This window comes from Oncorhynchus nerka, linkage group LG17, assembly GCF_034236695.1.
Source record: "Oncorhynchus nerka isolate Pitt River linkage group LG17, Oner_Uvic_2.0, whole genome shotgun sequence".
Taxonomy (NCBI): Eukaryota; Metazoa; Chordata; class Actinopteri; order Salmoniformes; family Salmonidae; genus Oncorhynchus; species Oncorhynchus nerka.
The window spans coordinates 42,700,089-42,722,921 of NC_088412.1; the positions used below are offsets into that span (position 1 = coordinate 42,700,089).

Here is a 22,833-nt window from a genome sequence, read left to right on the forward strand (position 1 = left end):
TTTTGACACTAGAGTAAATGTTTCAGACTCATATTGATAGAATGGATTTCCATTCTAGAAATTGTTGGGAAGTACTCAGATCCATACTCATTGTGGAGAAGAAAATAATGTATGTGGGCGTAGTGTAGCGTTTGGCCAGAGCAAGGAGTTTGGGTAGCAAGGCAACAACTTTCTATCTGTGCCACTATAACAACTGTGACAGTGTAGGCAGCGCCATTGAGGCTAATTGTGCTTCCCACGCTAAGACGACCTTTTGGCCACTCCAGTCCTCTATATTTCTCTATGGTATAGTGTTTGCGCGTAAATGTGACGCAATCAGTAAGCGACAGCAAACTAATGAGACCGATTGTTTGACAAGTGATTTGTTTGATATCATTGTAGTAGCGGTGCAACTTGTTTCACTATTGCAGACATGTGGTAATGTATGTGCTTTTATGTGTTTCTATTGGCGAGTTATCGTTACTGGAAAAAATAGTTTCTGTGCAGACCGATCGCTTTTTTTCCAGACATGGAAATAACAGGAATAACCATTTGTGTTGGTAGCTAGTCAGCTTGCTATGCTAGCAAGCTTGTTCACCCCTCCTACGTTATCGTGGCTCTTCTGTGTTTTGATATAACATTCACACACATGACAGCAAACAGAGAAATAGCCTTGCCTTATCCAACCAGCTATTGCAACACGCAAAAGTGGTTCCAAGTTATATTGTATACATGGCTGAGCGCCGAAGACGTGGATGTCGATTATGGCACCTCTCGGTTAAATACGAAATACACATTTCAGTTGAATGCATCCAGTTGTACAGCTGACTAGATACCCCCCCTCTTTCCCGTCACATATTAGCTAGGTAACTGGGGCGGCAGGTAGCCTAGCGGTTAAGAACGTTGGGTAACCGAAAGGTCGCCAGTTCGAATTCCCAAGCCGACTATGTGCCTAATCTTTCCTTAAGCAAGTCACTTAACCCCAGTTGCTCATGTAGTCGCTCTGGATAAGACAGTCTGCAAAAAAAAAGACATGTGAAACTAGAAACAAAATAGTTTGCCAGTTTGTCGTCCTAAAAACCGGAAATGAGGTACCTCTGGTTGTCATTCATATGGGGAAATAATACGGTTTTGGGATGAACGCCAAGTCTGAAGTGTAGTACACCCACAGTGCGATTTCATTTTTTTGTTGTCAAATTAACTGTTGTCTTTTGTTGAATTTATATACAACTCTCCAACCTTGTTTAGCATTACTTTGTCCAAATATGGCACGATTCCACTATTTGTAGCTGTTTACATCACTTTTAAATGGTGGGGCTTTATATTTGAAAGCCACCAGCAAATTTCAGTTGTGGCTAATCCTTATTGTGGCTAATTTCACATGGTTGGTAATTAGTCCAACAGCAACTGAATTTGTCAGGGAGATGTTTTATTTGTTAGACATAACCATTATTAACTGTAATACATGTTATTTTAGAAACGCATTAGCCCTATACATAGTATGCCAATAATATTAATAATTTACATTTGGATATTGTCTTTATTTATGTAATGATAGACAGTAAATGTCAGAATCATAAATATAAATGTCACATCAGTGTCCTAGTTGTGGTGGAAGCAAAGAAAAGATTATCTCAGACCCAACATGACGACCAAAATGGCTCCGCGCGTGTGCATGTTGAGTTTGTCTATCCCACTAGACATGATGAAATAGGTTGAAATATCAAAACGAACTCTGAACCAACTATATTCATTTGGGGACAGCTTGAAACATTTATCTAGCCAGCTTGCTGTTGCTAGCAACTTGTCCTGGGATATAAACATTGGTTTGTTATTTTACTTGAAATGTACAAGGTCTCTTTTTTGATGGATCTTTGTAGAATATCGACCAATTTTTAATCACGTAAAATTGTGTTCTCTCTACTCTGGCAAGGAGTCCACAGATAAAGGGGAAACCTATATAGTTTCTAGTAATCTCTCCTAGTTCAGTCTTGTGGGGGGGCTACAGGACAGGCTCGTTGGAATGGAATTAATGGAACGATATCACACACATGGAAACAACATTTTTGATTCTGTTCCATGTATTTCACTGCTGGAGCTGAGAACAATGTAGCTGCCTGACTCGCCCTGCATCCTCACCCTACCTTCCAACCTCCATCTCTCTCCCTGATTCCGTCTCTCCTTTCATAAAACAAAACCATAGATTGTTAACTACCGCATGTGTGTCATGGATCAAGAATGAGAAACATGGAGTCAATTTACATTTTTCTCATCCTCCATGCTTCGGTTTTGTAATTTTTTTTTGCCCCTGCAGACAGGAAATTCGAGACATATACAGGATGCTACCCTCCACAGCATAACATTCACTCCAGATCAAAAATCCAAACCTACAACCTAATTTTGGACTAAAGGACCTGGAAGGATTAATGCTACTATCCAACCTGGAACTGAGACAGACCAGATAAAACTTCAATTAGCACTGACGTGTGAGGTGTCAAAGCCTTTGAGCCCAACAAATGGCAGGCTACCCCACCCAAATCCAGAGGCCTTGAAGCCCCCTCCTGCTGTTCAGAGACCATCTACTGGCATTTTCTACAATAGATCTGCCTCCAGAAAAAATCTTCCAAGTGGGTGTGACACCTACTTCCATTGCCTGCTGCACTGCTGCTTGGATTCCACCTGGCGATCTGTTTACCGTCTGTCCTGGTTGTCTCCCCCTGGTACAGGTACCACCCCCCTGAGCTTTCGCTCGCCTCCAGCTCACAGGCACTGTTGGGGCGAGTGACTCTGACCTTATAATGGCTAGTCCCAAGTCGTAATTTTTTTGCTTGTGCATTTTTGCTTTTTGTCTCATGATTCCTTCATGCTTTGTTCACTGAACTTTCTTGTTTACCCAACCGTGGGACAGACTGTTTGTTCCCACACTCGGGACTCTGACTCTCTATTGGTTACACGGACTCTTGGCCTCCCATCCTATTCTAACCACCTCTCGCCGGCTTTGTGTTCATGTTACCGGATGCAATTGCTGTGTAATATGATCTTGTTGCCATCTGATGCACATTCAAATGTAATAAATCAACACTGCAGAGCTCTCCCTGTCCTCTACCGTGCCTTGATTTTATTACTGTTGATGATATCTGGAAATGTGCATGTACACCCTATCTACTGTTGTTTGCCCCAATTCTTGTGCTCTGATATCGGTTTCACTGATTTCTACTCTTTTAAAAGCCTGGGTATTCTGCACATTAACACTAGAAGCTTATTACCTAAAATCGATCAATTGAAAGTGTGGGTTCACAGTTCCAATCCAGGTGTTGATCATTACTGAGACGTGTTTAAGAAAGTATTTTGAATACTGATGTTTAACCCTTTCTGGTTATAACCTTTTTTGGCAAGACAGATCTTTGCTTTATCTTGGCCAGGTCGCAATTGTAAATGAGAACTTGTTCTCAACTTGCCTACCTGGTTAAATAAAGGTAAAATAAAAAAATTTCAATTTTCCAAAGTTGGAGTGGTAATCTTTACCAAGAATCACCTTCAGTCCTCAGTTTCCACCAAGTCTGTCCCCAAACAATTTGATTTGCTTATTTTAAGCATTAAACTTTCAAATAGCTCTTTGACTGTTGCTGGGTGTTATCATTCCATCTCTGATTCAGATGACCATCTTATCCATGCTAGATTACGGGGACGTAATTTATAGATCGGCAGGTAAGGGTGCTCTCTAGCGGCTAGATGTTCTTTACCATTCGGCCATCATATTTTGCACCAGTGCTCCTTCTAGGACACATCACTGCACTCCTATACTATTCTGGTCATCTCTGTACACCTGTCGCAAGAGCCACTGGTTGATGATTATTTATAAAACCGTCTTAGGCCTCATCTACTGCAGCCCTCATCCTCCACATGCAACACCTGTTCTGCCAGTCACATTCTGTTAAATGTCCCCGAAGCACAGACATCCCTGGGTCACTCATCTTTTCACTTCTCTGCAGCTTGCCACTTGTGCTGTTTGTACCATGTGTTGTGCTGCTACCATGCTATGTTGTCTTAGGTCTCTCTTTATGTTGTCTCTTGTTGTGATGTGGAGGCCTTTTGGTACGCTGTCATTGTAAATAAGAACTTGTTCTTAACCGACTTGCCTAGTTAAAGATATTCCATTCCAGCCGTTACAATGAGCTCGTCCTCCTATAGCTCTTCCCACCAGCCTCCACTACTTGTTGGCAACCAACTTTAAGGTGCATTACTGCAACTGACTGGAGTCTGAACCTCTCACCTTTCAATTACCCACATGGGTATATTCTCCTAAAAACCAATGATGAGATAGTGAGGCGGGACTTGCAGCGTGTCAAGTGTCTAAAAATAGAACAAAATACAGCCCAAGTTTTATATATTAGTGGCTGGATATAGACGCTCGCTTGAAATGATTGAATAACATGTATGTGTACATTTATTTTGCAGCAAACGCAATGCGTCCGGTGTGGTCAGCATGTAACTAGTGCCTATTGAAGAATCTTTTTTCCTGGGGGACTTTTGTTTAGAATTTCCCCGATGCTCATTCTGAACGTGAACACGCATCACTTGCGGGTACGGTTTTAGAAACATAAGTTCCTTTTCATATTAGCAATAAATCATTGCATTTTTAAATCATAAAGCATTTTCAGAATCTAATGTTAAAGCTGTAATATGTGACTTTTGGGCGACCCGACGACCCGACCAAATTGAACTGTGTGTGTATAGATCTGTCATTGAAAGCAAGTCCTAAGAAGCGGTAGATCTGTTCTATGTGTGCTATTTCTATGCTTCCCGTTAAGTTTATTTTTTTGCATCTTACTTTAGGTTTTGAACACCAGCTGAAAATACAATATTTTTGGTTATGGAAAAGATTTCACATGGTAGAGAATAATTGAAAACAAGCAAGTTTAGTTTGTGTAATTTTAGTTTGTGACCAATCTATTAGATTTTTAGCAACCAAGAAATGGTGGAGCGATTTCTGCATAGTGCATCTTTTTAAATTACTACACACCTTTTTAGTGTTACTGTTCCCACACGGCCATATCTCCACGTTACAGCGGGTGTTTACGAAAGACTGAGGCGGCACCTGTGCTAACTAGCTACGTAGTATGCTCAACACTTGTGTAGCGGAAGAAGGCCGTTACTCAAAACACACTATCGCCTGCAGAGCAGCTGTGATGAAGCCGGTTAAAACCGTGTACAGAAAGTGTATTTTCCATTTGTGAAATTATTTTGATGTGATATGAAAGTGAAGGGCTTTATGCTTCTAACTGTTTTTCAATTGAGAATCGATTCATGTTTAGATGGAGTTTTTGGCTGCCAGAGCCAGTCTACCTCTGAAAATAACCTATATCTTTGGACCTTAAGAAGTAACTGTAGGCTCTCCTACACTCCTTAAGAGTATATTCTTGTGCTAGGAAATGATTAGATATCTGTGATGGAGCAACATTTGACAACACAGGTCATACCGCTTTCTTCTAATATTCCTAGCTATCTACACAGTACTGTTGTCATCAAATTGCACAGAGTAGTATGTTCATTTCACACACAAATTGTTAATTTGATACGTTTAGCCTGACGCAGCTTTTTACTTGAATGCAGCTTCTTCCTAGGCTCCTAAGAAGAGTTGTTGGAGCAGGTTGTAAGAAGACCACCCATGGAACTGAACGCTTGTTGGTACGGTGTCTGTTTACAAACCTGCCAATCCGGAGTACTGCTTAGGGAAGCATAGGAGGAGCAGCAAGGCCTCATCCCTGAGAATCTACGTTCTCCACCATCTGAGAGACTGGTGTGACTCATCTAGAGAGTCCATCCACTGGGGAGCTCCATGGTACAGGGCCCCTGAAGGGCTGGGACCAGCACTGAGGGCCAGAGGCAGCCGTGGCGAGATGGGGTAGGGGCTGAGGACAGAGCCATGGTTCATGACGGCTCAGCCCCCCACACGCCGCCAGCACAGGTGGGCACCAATGGCCGCTCTTCTGAGAGGAAGAGGACACCGAAGGCATGTGACTGCTGTGGGCCCAACTCTAAGCTCCATGATGGGAAGGCCCCACATGGGAAGAATCCGGGTGGCAAGTCCCGACAACGCAGGGCCCAGCCGGGCAAGGGCCAGGCACTGGGGGAGACCCCTAAGAGAAAGTGTGGTCGCCCATCTTATAAGAAGACCCTGATGACAGAGGAACAGGTAACAGCCATCCGAGAGGAGCTGGAGAAAGACTCTGCTGTGGAGCAGGTAACAAACCCTTTAGCTTCACCTGTAACCAACTCTGTTGGTCAAACCTTATTGAACTCTATGGGTCAGAAGTTAACGTACACTATGGTTAAACTGGTGAATAAGTCTGTGGTTCAACCGGTAACGACATCAGTGGTTGAGCATTTTGCTGATTCAATAATAGAGCAGGAGAGAGCCTGTGAAGGGGCTGTGTGTGAGGGGGAAAAGGCCCCTGGTTCAGTCAAACAGCCGGTTATAGACCCTAAGATGGAGGTCATAAAGCAGCCCCTGACCCAGGCTGGTGACCCAGCTGTCTTCCTTTCCAACGGTACATCAGCTGTCCCCAAAGAGGAACCAACACACTGTAGCGCCCCTATGGAGGTGGAACCATCAGCCATAGCCTGTGTTTCCCCAGGCATTATTCTGTGCAGCACCCTACACACATTTGCTCTGTGGGACCACCGAGATTACTGCAAGATAGGAGTGTGGGCTCAAAGACCTGAGCAGGGAAGTGCCACAGACCTAGCACAGCAGTCCCAGCCATCACCACAACAACCCAAACCAGAAGAGGGCATCCATGAAGGAATCAGAGACCTCATTCATGGTACTAGACTTTTATTGTAACTATGATTTCAAATTTGACTGGATATGACCTTTTTAGTTAAGGTGTCTGTCTCTCCCTCAGAGTTTCTGGAGCTCTTCTATGTGACGTACGGGAGTTTCATCCCCCTCAGTGAGACTGATGTCTTGGCGCACCTGAAGAACAAGTGTAACACGGACTTCATTGACCAGTATGAATCATGAGACACCCCACAAACCAGTTTAACTTTCACCACTGATTTCCATTGTTATGCTGATTGCATCTGTTCTTTTGTCTACTTGGAATTCCATTTGACCCTTGGTTTGACCTGTCTCATCCCTCTGTACCAGGAAGCTAAACATCCATTTAGAAGTTTTGAAGTACAAAGCGGGTCTAGCCTCCATCCCTATGAGCTGCTTTAAAGTAGACTACAACAAGCACACTCTGACCCTGGAGGACCTGTCCACACTGGACGATCAAAACTGGGTCAACGACCAGGTAGCTATGGCCCATAGAAAATGGTGCTTGCTGCTTAGAAACCTGATTCACTGTTTTATCTAACCTGAAATTCAAAAACTTTAGTGCAGAGGCCCTATATTCCACCAAGAATGAAGAGGATTAAGTAAACGTTTTCCTATTTCTTTGTCTTGTGTGTCTAGGTGATAAACATGTATGGCGAATTGATCATGGAGGCTACAGAGCACAAGGTGGGAGTACATTCCTAAGTGCATTCATTTTGGATCCTTGATCAGAATGTTCAACAAAGGGTTATTGGTAGAAGGGAGTTGTTAAGATGGCGGTCTTATGTTGCATTTCCAAGGTTACTGAATTTTCTTCTGTTTTCTCCTGCAGGTTCATTTCTTTAACAGCTTCTTTCACAGGCAGCTGGTTGCCAAAGGCTATGAAGGGGTTAAGAGATGGACCAAAAAGGTAAGCTGATGGTAGATCAGATCATAAACTCCGTAGTGCTGAGTGATTAATTAACCAAAATGATGTTTTATTTTTGTGGTTATTAAACAACTAATTGACTGATGTCAGATCAATTACTTGACTTTCATTTAGTTTATAGTTGTGAGCCCAATACTCAATTTCTCTAGAAATTAAATTACTAACGAGAGCAGTCAAGAACTGATGGACTCTGGGCTGAAGCAAGTTTTAGTTTTATTAAGCAAATATTCAACCTAGTTCATTGCAGAAAGGTGGCAATTAACAAAAATATGAATATTTTTACTGCGTTATAGAAAATCAGTCAATTGAAAAACTCTAATCTATGGATTTCACGTGACTGGGAATACAGATATGCATCTGTTGGTCACGGATGCCTTAAAAAAAAAAAATGGGCCTCAGGATCTTGTCACAGTATTTTTGTGCATTCAAATATCCATTGATAAAATGCAATTGTGTTCGTAGCTTATGCCTGCCCATACCATAACCCCAACGCCACCATGGGGCACTCCGTTCACAATGCTCCCTACAAAACTTATGACATATGTGGCATTGTGACAACTCCACATGTTAGTGGCCTTTTGGCCAGCACAAAGTGCACCTGTGTAATGATCATGCTGTTTAATCGGCTTATTTATATGCCACACCTGTCAGGTGGATGGATTATCTTGACAAAGGAGAAATGTTCACTAACATGGATATAAACAAATTTGTGCATAATTGGAGAGAAATACGCTTTTTGTGTGTTTGGAGCATTTCTGGTATCTTTTATTTCCGCTCATGAAACATGGGACAAACACTCAGGATGCTTTATTGTTGGCTTGACACAGGACTGATGGTACTGCTCACCTTGTCTTCTCCGGACAAGCTTATTTCCGGATGCCTCAAGCAATCTGAAAGGGGATTCATCAGAGAAAATGACTTTACCCCAGTCCTCAGCAGTCTAATCCCTGTACCTATTGCAGAATATCAGTCTGTCCCTGATGTTTTTCCTGGAGAGAAGTGGCTTCTTTGCTGCCCTTCTTGACACCAGGCCATCCTCAAAGTCTTTGCCTCGCTGTGCGTACAGATGCACTTACACCTGCCTGCTGCCATTCCTGAGCAAGCTCTGTACTGGTGGTGCCCTGATCCTGCAGCTGAATCAACTTTAGGTGACAGTCCTGGTGCTTGCTGGACTTTCTTGGACGCCCTGAAGCCGCCTTCACAACAATTGAACTGCTCTCCTTGAAGTTCTTGATGATCCGATAAATGGTTGATTCAGGTGCAAGCTTACTGGCAGCAATATCCTTGCCTTTTTGTGCAAAACAATGATGACGGCACGTGTTTCCTTGTAGGTAACCATGGTTGACAGAGGAAGAACAATGATTCCAAGCACCACCATCCTTTTGAAGCTTCCAGTATGTTATTCGAACTCAATCAGCATGACAGTGATCTCCAGCCTTGTCAACACTCGCACCTGTGTTAACGAGAGAATCACTGACATGATGTCAGCTGGTCCTTTTGTGGCAGGACTGAAATGCAGTGGAAATGTTTTTGGGGTTTCAGTTCATTTGCATGGCAAAGAGGGACTTTGCAGTTAATTGCAATTCATCTGATCACTTTTCATAACATTCTGGAGTATATGCAAATTGCCATCATACAAACTGAGACAGCAAACTTTGAAAATTAATATTTGTGTCATTCTCAAGATTTTGGCCACAACTGTACAATGACCATAATCCGTGGTGCCTGTTCGGACAGAAATCGGTATACTGTAGAGTAATTAACTGACAATGTCACAAACGGTGCACACGCTTCTGTGTTGTGATTCCAGATGGCCAGAGTTCTAGCAACAATGACAAGAAGCTGCCATGTGAGGAATCATAGTTGGCTCGTTTCGGCTAGTTTTATCTTGTTCTTGATACCATGTCTTGTTTTGAGGTGTTTTCCATGGCGACACTTTGCTCGCTTGCTAACCAACATCTGTTACGGATTATTGGAGACAAGTGTGCAAATGTTTGCTTTCAATCAAATTGGTGACTAAATCTAGTTTACATGTTGTCAACCATCTAAGCCAACCCAGTCTGTTTTGCCCCATAGTTGCACACGCTCCAGTTTTGTTGCTAAACAACCAACCCGTCTATGCAATGAAGCAATGCTCATGTCTCCACCCTAACACTGGGAGCCATTGCCCCCAAGGTGGGAAGGCAGGCGACAAGCTTAGGTCCAAAATAAGCCCATAGAAACGCATTGGGCTTATTTTTGGACAGATTTTGCCGCGAGTAAAACTTTTTGTTTCCTCTCTGGAGAGATGCACTTTTTTTTGTGCACTTGCTGCGTTAGGTTAGATACAGACTGTGTGAGGAATGTATGCATTTGAAGAAGACTGCTCTGCAGCATACTTAGGCAGGCTAGACTAGCTGAATAGAATGACTAAAGTCAGTACAGTATGGGGAGCACAGAACGTTGGATTGGCTGGCTGCTACTGCCTGGGCAGAGATGATGACTTTACGGAATGAGAAATCATTTACTCAAATAAAAACGGATATACACAACTGAAATATTGTATTTCATATTATACAACGGGTAGTTTGGAATTGTTAGAGCCTGGAATTGTTAGAGCCTCTCCTGTCCATGATAGAGACAACACACATGGCCACGTTCATATAAAGTGGCATTGTTTGTTTTTACCTAGCAACGCACTACTACTTTTACAACCACTAGTCTTAACACCTGTAACTCGTCATGGATGACTTTTAAAAGTTACTTTTTGATTTGTTTTATCCACTAAAGTTTAATGAATGGTGCCAACAAGAAGAGCCAGTGGACCAGCAACCTGAGCCTAGCATTAACGTTAGACATGCAGAAATCAGTAATGTTAGCGCTGCTATAGAGGACAAAGAAAAGGAGTGAAATGAAGAACCCTAGCTACATCACTGCCCAGTTGGTTTGTATTGAAGTGCTTTCTGGAATGGCTGTCAAAAGCCATGATAAAAATGTCAAAATGCATGGCCTCTCGTATTAAGTAATTTCCCATGTTTTTATTGATACCTAACGGAGACTATAGAATATTTTCAATGTTTTGGCAATTGAATGTTTACTATTTTTGGCTTTGGAATTTCCATTAAAAAGACATGCACGCACAGTTACAAGCCTGCTAGAATTGGGGGCAGGCAGAGGAGCAATATCCATGGTATCCATCCAGTATGGACAAAGCCTGAACTAGAATGTGACGCTGACTGAAACTGGCTAGCTTTTAGAAAACCTGCGTAGATCTTGCTTGCTTCGTAGTATACCACTCGGGTCTCTCTCTCCGTTTGGCAGGTGGATCTGTTTTCCAAGAGTCTGCTGCTGATTCCTATCCACCTGGAGATCCACTGGTCCCTGATCACAGTAGACATGGCCAACCACCACATCCACTACTATGACTCACAGGGCATTGTCTTCAAATACACCATAGAGGTATGATCACACACACTTTACAGTCCTCTGCTGCTCAATGAAACTCTTGCTTCTCTGAATTTCATCCTAGACTTGAGGAACATTTGAAGTTTTGGAAAATTTTAACATAGGACCGCTGATTTCTTTTTTTGGGGGGGGGGGGGGGGGGGGCTCAGTCAGGGTCTCAACTTACTGTTGAGTACAATTTAGACATTTGGTTGTGCATCAATGTCAATCAATTAGCCCATGACAGCCAATTTGTTTGGGGGATTGGTAAGTTAGTCTAGTGGCCAGCGATATAAACTTGTGGTAAGCATGGTTGAATTACAACCAGGGTGGGGCCAATTGATCATCAGTTAACACAAACTCAGCAAAAAAAGAGTCCCTTTTTCAGGACCCTGTCTTTCAAAGATAATTTGTAAAAATCCAATTGACTTCACAGATCTTCTTTGTAAAGGGTTTAAACACTTTCTCATGCAAGTTACTCAAACAAGTAATGACCTGTGGAACGGTCGTTAAGACACTAACCACTTACAGACAGTAGGCAATTAAGGTCACAGTTATGGAAACTTAGGACACTAAAGAGGCCTTTCTACTGACACCAAAAGAAAAATGCCCAAGGTCCCTGCTCATCTGCGTGATTGTGCCTTAGGCATGCTGCAAGGAGGCATGAAGAGTGCAGATGTGGCCAGTCTCCACACCGTGAGACGCCTAAGACAGGATGGACAGCTGATTGTCCTCGCAGTGGCAGACATCCAAACATCACATCTGCGGGACAGGTACAGGATGACAACAACCACTTCCCGAGTTACACCAGGAACGCACAATCCCTCCCTCCAGTGCTCAGACTGTCCGCAATAGCCTGAGAGCAGCTGGACTGAGGGCTTGTAGGCCTGTTGGAAGGCAGGTCCTCACCAGACATCACTGGCAACATTGCCTATTGGCACTAACCCACCGTCGCTGGACCAGACAGGACTGGCTAAAAGTGCTCTTCACTGAGGAGTCGCAGTTTTGTCTCACCAGGATTGATGGTCGGATTTGCGTTTATTTGGAGGTGGAGGGTCATGGTGTGGGGTGGTGTCACAGCATCATCGGACTGAGCTTGTTGTCATTGCAGCCAATCTCAACGCTGTGCGTTACAGGGAAGACATCCTCCTCTCTCATGTGGTACCCTTCCTGCAGGCTCATCCTGACATGACCCTCCAGCATGGCAATGCCACCAGCCATACTGCTCGTTCTGTGCATGATTCCCTGCAAGACAGGAATGTCAGTGTTCTGCCATTGCCAGCCAAGAGCCCGGATCTCAATCCCATTGAGCACGCCTGGGACCTGTTGGATCAGATTGCTAGGGCATTCTCCCCCAGAAATGTCCAGGAACTTGCAGGTACCTCGGTGGAAGAGTGGGCTAACGTCTCACGGCAAGAACTGACAAATCTGGTGCAGTCCATGAGGAGATTCACTGCAGTACTTAATGCAGCTGGTGGCCACACTAGATACTGACTTATGTTTGATTTTGTTAGTCACATGTCTGTGGAACTTGTTCAGTTTGTCTGTTGAATCTTTTGTTCATACAAATATTTACACGTTAAGTTTGCTGAAAATAAATGCATTTGAGAGTTTTTTTTTTTGAGTTCATAAAAAATGGCATACATTTGTGTAGAATTGCATAATATTTGCTGTAAAACTACACATTTTCTCTCTGCCCCATGGCAAAATGTGTAAAATTGTGGGAAATTAACAAAACATATATTTATTTTTCTCTTGGCTGCTAAAATGTTTTGCTCAGAAGGTTGTGGTGGGGGGCTGTATTGCTGTGGGGGCTGTATTGCTGTGGGTACAGACCCATCAGCCAATGCGGCCTCATGAGTTCCCTTTCTTTGTGGCCCCCATCAGTTGCTCATCCCTGGTCTACCTAATCCACATTTTGGGAACCTCGTAGGAGTCCGTGTGTAACTCCAACCTTTTTTTTTGTGAACTAAACCCTTGTTTTCCTCTTGTTATCGGCCCGACAGAACATCATGAGATACATCCTGGCCGAGGCGAAGGAGAAGAAACAAGCTACCTATCAGAATGGCTGGAAGATGATTATAAACAAGGTATTGTTTCAGATGGCACCATGTGACTGTTCTCTCACATTCTCCAATTGGCTCTTTTGACTACGGTCTCTGGTTCTCACCCTCAGGGTATTCCTCAACAGAAGAATGACAGTGACTGTGGAGTCTTTGTATTGGAGGTGAGTGAGGAATTTCCCTCATACTGCAAATTCCCCACACGCACACTGCTATGGTGAGCCTTTTTATTGATTTTTAAAAAAAAATATTTTTTTTCTCTGCTTCTCACAGTACTGCAAGTGCCTGGCTTTAAAAGAACCGCTGCAGTTCACACAGGACGACATGCCCAAAGTCCGCAAGAGGATTTACAAAGAGCTCTGTGACTGTAAACTGAGTGACTGACTGACCACAGCTGAGAAAGTACACCGGCCTCTCCAGTGAACTGTGGGTTAACAACTGTTATTGTACAAGGGCCATTTAACACTTTGTTTTTAAACTACTGGAGCCAAGGAGAAACTGAAGGAAATGCCGTAGAGACACGACATTTGACTGGTGACAGTCTTTTCTCTCCTTCAGAGGAGGGCCAGCGGTGCATATTCTGCAATAATTGTATTTTTAAATGCCCAGTTTAAAAAAAAAATTTAAAAAATCTTTAACGGGAGGGGAGGGACCTGAGACTTTGAATTCCTTTGGGAGTTGACGTCCACAAAGTTTCCATTGTTGACTGCCTGACCTGGGTCTGGAGCTAAAGCTGCTGCTATAAGGTTTCAGATGCCAGTGACGGACCTATATGTGCTGATACCGTTTCCTAACTTCAGTTCTTGAAATGTAAATGGCAGATTATATGGGACATTGGGTGAAATTTGAAGGTTCTTGTTTTATATCATGTAATCTCTGCCTGACTAGTGCGGTAAAGAACAAGACTCATCAAAGGTTAGCTTTTAATTGAATGTACCGTTTTGTCACTACTTCCACTCTCTTGGGCTAGATTCCATCTGTATACCGGACGATCCACATTTTACAAATTAAAGGTCATTTCCAATTGCGCTGACATGCAGCATTTACGTGGATGCAGTCTCTGCAAACGCGGGAACATTGTCTTGAAATGTAAATCGAGCTATAACGTGGATCTTTCCCGCTAGGGATTGAATTCAGCTCTTAGTTCTTGTGAAACTCCTTTGCATCAAACAGCAGTTGAGACAGTTGAGCTTAGATTCAATGTGGAAGATCCGAACTATAGGGAGACTGCCTTTTTTTACATTTCAATGTTTCCGCATTCGGTAAATATTACACGTGTCGGCTCAATCAGAAATTACATTTACATTGCGCCATTACATTGATCTTTCAGGAGTTAAGTGGGAGATATTTAGTTACAATTGGCAATGCTACTCCACTGAAAATGGCTTCATAAACACTGCTCTTTCTACTTCTGTCAAATACTGTACACCTTATTGTTTTTGAACCGCATATCTTGACATAGTGTACTGAGGAAGAAGTAATGCCTTTTTTTTGTATGAGGGGCTGGCAAGCTATGGTTCTCATTGGAGGACCACCAAGCACTTGAGCTGACTCAGTTGGCATCAGTTACCCATCTGAGGGAGCTGGTCCACAGACTGGGTGTAGTTGGGGAAACGCTGCTGTCGAACATGCTGAATGAATCCATCTATACTGTCATCCATTTCATTCCAGCACACTAGGTACCATTAGAGATCATGTTCACAGCATTCTCTGTACTAGGGTTAAATCTGTTTAATCTTCGTTGAGAGAGACTTTCTGGTTTTTATTTGATATTGTTCCTGATTTTAAGCTGCTGTGGTAGAACCTAAAATATTGTATTGCAATTTGTTGATGTAATACAGGGTTATACTTACAAATAGATACCCAGAAGGGTTAAATTGGGATTCTCTAGATGTGAAAACTGTCCTCAAAATGTCATGTTAATAGAAGTTCCCAATGTATGCGTCTCATCCTAAACGGTGGCACAGTTTCCTTTCTAAGTTGACTCCTGAATACATTCATACAAACACCATGATGTAGCTTGTATGACTTAGGCATTCATTTTCTCTACATTGGTTTTAATTCATGTTTGAGAGATTACATCAGGAGGATGCAACAACCCAGAGGCCCAGCCACACCGAACAGAGGGGTGTCCTATGACACAAGCTAGATCTACTCAGGGTTTTCTAAAGCTAACCAGCTTGTGTTAGCTTCACATTCCAGGTCTGGCTTTTTCTGTATTAGGACGGTGGATATTGCTTGTCCGCCTGCCACTAACTCTAGCAGGCTTCTAACTGCGGGCTAGTCGAATGCCGAACTCTTCATTGAGACACTGAAACATCAATTCATGGTTTAGTCCGTGCTACATTTTCATTTGTGCCAAAATGTATTCTTGCAAATTCAGCAAGCTATAGCCTCAATCCCAATGGTGTGGAAAAAGGCTTTTATAAGTGCCGGCTTAATTGTATTGTTAATGCTGTCTTTGGTGTGCTTATCAATGCAGAAGCACCTTTTTCCTTCCCACTCCTATTGCTAAAATAATTGTATCAATTTTATTTATCATACTAAACTTTTACTGTGTAGTTTCAAATGCATTCTGTAAATACAAAATAATTTGATGGGTATTTTAACATGTTACTATTTTTAACAAAAAAATGGATTAATAAAATATTTAATCAGTCTTTCTCAAATGAAGGGGATGATGATGCAATCTTTGCGCGTGGGAGGGAATTTGATTTCACTGGTCCTCAACTCGCTGCTCAGACACTTCATTCAGAATAAATGGAGTTTGCCTGCCCTGGAGCAAGTTAGTTTTGAAGGATTTGTTGCCATAGAAATGTACCTGACTGAAAGGTGAGCCACATTCTTCTAACTAGTTATCAAGTTACCCCGCTAACTCCTCAAACCTGATTTGTAGGATAGCCGTCTGGAGCGAAGGCCTTATTCTTTTGTGTTTTATTCTGTAAAGAAAGTAGTACTACTATTGTGACCTTGGCACCTCAGCATATCGGTGACTGGATGAATATCTCTGTTAATGTTAACTGCTTTAGCAAACAGTGTCCCATGTGAGGATGTTTAATGATCAACTTATGATGATGGGGTGGTTTGTAAAAGTTACTTGAAGTGTAACAAAACTGTTTCTCAGATGAGCCTATGGGTGGCGATTCCATGATACTCAGGCTGTTATTCAATCTGATCGCATGTTAGGCATGGTCTTTTTTTAAAACAATTATCCGCCCAAAAACAACTTATCATTTAGAGAACAGCCTGTGTGGCATTGATACGAGTCAAACATTTGATTCTACTGTCAACATTGACTACAGTGTAAATAGGATCATTTTGGTCTAAGTCAGTCTTGTTCACAAGTTTGATACTTGTGGTTGTGACTGTGTCACCACCTAAATGAAGGTTGGGGTTTTTCAATCCTGCCCACTGCTGGCCGGACACAAGTAATCATTCATTTGTCGTAATGCCTGTGGTAAATTTGGGTTCACTTTGGATATCCCTATGGTGCTATAAGGACCATTAGCAAATTACAAAATGTAAATGGGGCAATATGTAAAAATTCCAATAGCTCTAAATTTCAATGACTTAACCTCAAACCATCTATAAATTGTAGAAATTCATATACAAATATAGCTGCAAGCCGCAATGCTGTGGTTCAGCTATGGGCCCACTGTGCCACCATCTGGGAAAATTACTTCTGTACTGTTTACCACGCTTGCCAAATATCAGAACTGAAATCAAACTGATTGTGCTATAAAATATGCTTTTGATGTATATTGGATCAATACACTGATCTTGAATACTTTAAAACGTCTTCCCCAGAACTGCTGGACCGATCAGCACCAAATTTGATATATAGCATCTATATACACACATCTTTAAATGCAATATTTTCCAAGACAAGCTGAAACAATATGGCCAAACTCAACCATACTTTATAGATTAGCTGTGTGCCAAATTGAATAACTGCGACAAATAGCTCAAGATATAATAGTGTGCTTTATATCGCCACCGTGTGGTCGACATGAAACTGCTTGCATATGTTGAGTGATGACTGTTTGCAACATGAGTACCAAATTTGGTTACAATACGAATATCCTTGACTGATTTTTATATGCATTTGTGACAGACCACGCCCAAATGAATGCTTATTGGTCACTGTATTGTTTGCCGTACTAGCCTGGAATATAGTGTGTTTACAGACCTTGGTCCATAGATGCCATATATCAGGTTTGTGCAGATCATTTGGTGCCAGAGGACTAGTGTTTTAAGTGTTTCACAAAATTCTAAATGGCAGAATATCATTCATCGTGGACCTTATGGCTCCTTGAGGCAAATGTGTTCCATGTGAAAAGGACCTATGTACCAAATTTCATGACTTGGTCACACGGGGATGTGACCTTTTCAAAATGTGCATCTTCAATCGCTTTATGTAGCGCCACCATGTGGCCAATTGGCATGGCATTTCAAGAGGGGGTGTGGCCATATAAAGATAAGTCCTATCTCTCTGTGCCATTATAGCTTCTGTGACAGTATGGGCAGCAACATTAAGGCTACAACCCATAGGAATTTCTACCCAGTTGACTACTTTAAAATGGTGGAAGCCCTTAATGGTGCTGCTGTTGGTCACAGATACCTTAAAAAAAAAAAAAGATAGGGGGCGTGGATCAGAAAACCAGTCAGTATTATGGTGTGACCCCCCCCCCCCCCCCCCCCCCCCCATTTGCCTCATGCAGTATGACACATCTCCTTTGTTATAGTTGGTTGTGGAATGTTGCCCCACTCCTCTTCAATGGCTGTGCGAAGTTGCTGGATATTGTTGGGAACTAGAACACGCTGCCGTACATGTCAAGCCAGAGCATCACAAACAGGCCCAATGGGTGACATGTCTGAGTATGCAGGCCATGGAAGAACTGGGACATTTCCAGCTTCCAGGAATTGTGTACAGATCCTTGCAATATGGGGCCATGCATTAACATGCTGATATATGAGGTGATGGAGGCGGATACATTTTACGACAATGGGCCACTGGATCTTGGCACAGGCATAGGCCTGGCTCCCCAGTGTCCCCACCTTAAGATGGTCGCCTCACTTCGAGTTCTTAGGAAACTGCAGTATTTAGTTGTTTTATGTATTATTTCTTAGTGTTACCCCAGCAGAAGGGGCAGACGCGGCCGCATGGTCAGGCTCCCTAGACCTGCACATTGCCCACCGCTTCCGAGTATTCTACTAGCAAATGTTCATTCTCTTGACATGGTAGATTAAATTTGAGCAAGGGTTGCCTTCGAGAGACATCGGAGATTATAACATTCTCTATTTCACGGAAACATGGCTCTCTCGGGATATGTTGTCGGAATCAGTTCAGCCATTGGGCTTCTCCATGCATTGCGCCGACAGAGAGAAACGCCTATTTGGGAAGAGGAAGGGCGGGGTTATGCTTCATGATTAACGACTCATGGTGTAATCATAACATACAGGAACTCAAGTCGTCCTGCTCACCCGACTTAGAATTCCTTACAATCAAATGCTGGCCATTTTACCTACCAAGAGAATTCTCACCAGTTATAATCACAGCTGTGTACATTCCCCCTCAAGCAGGCACCGAGATGGCCATCAAGGAACTTCACTGGACTATATGCAAACTGGAAACCATACATCCTGAGGCTGCATTTATTGTAGCTGGGGATTTTAACAAAGGAAATTTGAGAACAATTTGAGCTACCTAAATTCTACAAGCATATTGATTGTAGGAACCGGGCTGGCAAAACACCGGATCACTGCTACTCTAACTTCTGCGACGCATACAAGGCCCTCCCCCGCCCTTTGATCGGCAAATCGTCTGTTTTGCTTGGTTAGCTAAAGCCATGGCAAGCAAGGTAGGAATTAATTAGCCTGTTATGCTAACCGTTTAGCTAGCAACATGACATCATGTTTCTAGCATGTTGCGCAATGTCTAATATTAAAGAAGTCTTGAGGTATTGCTCACCTGATGTAGAGTACCTTATGATAAGCTGTAGACCACACTATCTACCAGGAGACTTCTCATCTATATTATTTGTAGCCGTCTATTTACCACCACAGAACGAAGCTTGCACTCGCTCTCAACCAACTATAGAAGGCCATAAGCGGCACTCTTTATTTGCTGGGGACTTTAATGCAGGAAAATTTAAATCAGTTTTACCTCATTTCTACCAGCATGTCACATGTACAACCAGTGGAAGAAAAAATCCTAGACCACCTTTACTCCACACACAGAGATGCATACAAAGCTCTCCACCGCCCTTCATTTGACAAATTTGACCATAATTATATCCTTCTGATTACTGCTTACAAGCAAAAACTAAAGCAGGAAGTACCAGTGACTTGGTCAATATGGAAGTGGTCAGATGACGCGGATGCTAGACTACATGACTGTTTTGCTAGCACAGACTGGAATATGTTCCGGGATTCATCCAATGGCGTTGAGGAGTACACCACCTCAGTCATCAGCTTCATCAATAAGTGCATCAACGACGTCATTTCCACAGTGACCGTACGTACATATCCCAACCAGAAGCCATGGATTACAGGCAACATCCGCATGGAGCTAAAGGCTAGAACTGCCGCATTCAAGGAGCGGGAGACTAATCCAGACGCTTATAAGAAATCCTGCTATGCCCTCAGACGAACCATCAAACAAGCAAAGCGTCAATACAGGATTAAGACTGAATCCTACTACACCGGCTCTGATGCTCATCGGATGTGACAGGGCTTGAATACTATTACGGACTACAAAGGAAAGAGGAAAAGAGGAAAGCCTGTTTTGAGGATTGATTATAAACTACGTTTGCCATGTTTCTGTCGATATTATGGAGCTAATTTGGAATATTTTTCGAAGTTGTAGTGACTGCAATTTCCGGTCGATTTCTCAGCCAAACGGAGCTATTTCGCCTAAAAAATAATATTTTTGGAAAAAAGGAACATTTGCTATCTAACTGGGAGTCTCGTGATTGAAAACATCCGAAGCTCATCAAAGGTAAACGATTTAATTTGATTGCTCTTCTGATTTTCGTGACCAGGTTGCCTGCTGCTAGCTAGTCATAATGCTATGCTAGGCTATCGATTAACTTACACAAATGCATGTCTTGCTTTGGCTGTAAAGCATATTTTCAAAATCTGAGATGACAGGGTGATTAACAAAAGGCTAAGCTGTGTTTCCATATATTTCATTTGTGATTTCATGAATAGGAATATTTTCTAGTAATATTTATGTCCGTTGCGTTATGCTAATTGGTGTCAGCTGATGATTGCGCTCCCGGACCCGGGATGGGTAGTATCAAGATTAATTAAGTACATTTAAGCAATTCCATTTACTTTTGATACTTAAGTATATTTAAAACCAAATTATTTTTACTCAAGTAATATTTTACTGGGTAACTTTCACTTTTACTTGAGGTATCTTTACTTTTACTCAAGTATGACAATTGAGTACTTTTTCCACCACTGCCTAACCATAACCTTAAATTAACACTAAAAAGCACATTTTTGTTTTCATTAATTTTTACGATATTTGTGGCTGTGGGATCCCTTGTGACTAGTGGAAACACGTCAGATTTGTGATATGAGGGTTGTGAATGTGATATGAGAGTTGTGTGAGTGTAGAAATAAATGTTGATCTGAAGTTTGGATAATAACATAACATTGCGTTATAAGAGAATGGAATTTGTATAATAAACTGATTTAAATGTGAATAATAAGTTTTGATTTATGCCGTTATCTTGTGGTTCCGTCCATTACTGCCCATCATAGAATATCACAGGGTGGTATTGAGCGTGCCATGTTATTTTAGACAGTAGCGACAAGTCTGTAATTTCTGGAAGTCTAGAGAACCGTTGAGGATACGAGTGGAGCATTATTCCTATAATCCGCCGGGAAACTAACATTTTGGGTTCTGCTGGGAGTAGTATGGATGGAGAGTCATTTGGAAATGCACATGGAGTGGTTCATTAATGTGAGTACCTAAGATTTCTACGTTATATATTGATTCTGTGGAGATACGAGAAAAAAATATTGAAAAAAATATTTGTGTATAATCGATTACTAGAGATTTGATGAAGAATGAAATGAAATTATGCTAACTTGCTCCCCCAGATGTAGACATACATCGGGTGCGAAAATAGTAAATACACGTTTTTTCTGGGTTGGTCCCCTTTATGGATTGTTTGATAAGAGATAAGGTTATGAAAGCATTATATGACTGTTTTTAAATGCTTATGGGATTTTCTCCATCCGGATAATACAACTAGAGAAAACTGGCCGTAAGGCCTGAAAATGTATTTTTTTTGCAGTAAGAGATGAGTTGCTATATTTATTGAATATATGCTTTTCCCTTACAGTTACAGTGAATTAAGATGGAATCTTGACGTAACTTATAGGTCATACAACGCCAAATTAGGGTTTCCATCAAGCTAATTATCTTTGCAGAGCTAATGTGACGCAGTAAATTCATTTAAATATGTTGCACGAGAAAATATAATTTGCTTTTATTACAAGGCGCAAGATCTGGTTTTGAGTTAATGGATGTTTTTTTCTTGAGAAAGTTGTGTTTTGTTTTAAGATATAAACTGGACAATTTTACAGCTTCCTTAGTTCGATTTTGAATGACTCTTTAATCGCCTGATATAATAGGCTCCGAGGAATGATGTCGTCATTTAAATCACTGAATCAAATAATAATGATATAGATATGCATTGAATATATGTTTGTTAACAAATTGCAAGTGTTTGTTTTATTACCTGTAGCCAAATCAGAAGGGACAGTTACTAAATCTAATTAATTGTAATAATAGCAGATGGGAAATTGCTATGGATCTGTGACAATGATCATAGTTGATAACTAAGTATGGGTATTAATTATTGCATGATAACAAGGCTACAACAGCAATGGATTGATGTTGTGGACAGAAAGAGGCTCTATCATTGTGAACTATTAGATGTCTTTTTTTCCCTTTATGAATTGACGGATGGATTTTATTTGGGCATTACATGTTAATTTCAAAGTCATGGATGTTTAATAAGTGTGAAAGAGGTTGTTATTAATAATATAGAGTAATAGTGTTTGGGTAGACTGAAATGAAGACATTGGCTTTTAATAATTTGAATGGACATATGTTATTAGTTATTGGTGGTTTTTGGATAGACTACTAATGCCATGTCTTTATGGAGTTATTATGGGTAGTGATTCTAATTTGATTTTGTTATTTGAAAGTGTTTTGTTTTATTTTTAACCAGTAGTGGTGTTTTGTTATTTTAACACATTACTCACATTGTGAGTTTTGTGTAAAAAATGGAGGAATAGTGATATGAAGGAGTGTATCGAGTGATACATGTAGGAGTGTACTGTTGTGTTGCTTGTTTTGTTCTGTTTCGTTACAAATCTCACCAGATTGGGTCTGCTGGATTACTGGGATTTCTCCCGATGGGTTAGAGGTCTAACTTTCTGATCCCTTGACGCTGTGATGAAGTTGACAGTGTGATGGGGAGTTTGAGCCAATTAAAAAAATACATCTACCTAATGTTTTGTTACTCTCTTTGACATGTTTAGAAATGAACTGAACCATTTAAATTACAGGTTGTAATGCAATGCCAAGGGGG

The 22,833-nt window shown here is 41.7% G+C and overlaps 1 protein-coding gene across 7 annotated transcripts; it reads left to right on the forward strand.

The window, feature by feature from the left end:
* The first annotated feature begins 299 nt into the window (after positions 1 to 299).
* Positions 300 to 15,227, forward strand: LOC115145286 (sentrin-specific protease 5-like). Of its 7 annotated transcripts, none has more exons than XM_029686736.2 (11): positions 305 to 422; positions 4,438 to 4,563; positions 5,593 to 6,806; positions 6,888 to 6,993; positions 7,133 to 7,280; positions 7,442 to 7,489; positions 7,635 to 7,712; positions 11,031 to 11,168; positions 13,160 to 13,243; positions 13,330 to 13,380; positions 13,490 to 15,227. In XM_029686736.2, exons 3-11 carry the CDS (start codon positions 5,906 to 5,908, stop codon positions 13,598 to 13,600), a joined length of 1,665 nt encoding a protein of 554 aa, XP_029542596.1. In that variant the 5' UTR covers positions 305 to 422; positions 4,438 to 4,563; positions 5,593 to 5,905; the 3' UTR covers positions 13,601 to 15,227. The 7 variants fall into 7 exon arrangements, with proteins under 7 accessions (XP_029542602.1, XP_029542601.1, XP_029542596.1 ...); XM_029686738.2 differs by having other exon boundaries at positions 306 to 417; XM_029686739.2 differs by lacking the exon at positions 4,438 to 4,563.
* The last annotated feature ends 7,606 nt before the right edge of the window (positions 15,228 to 22,833 follow it).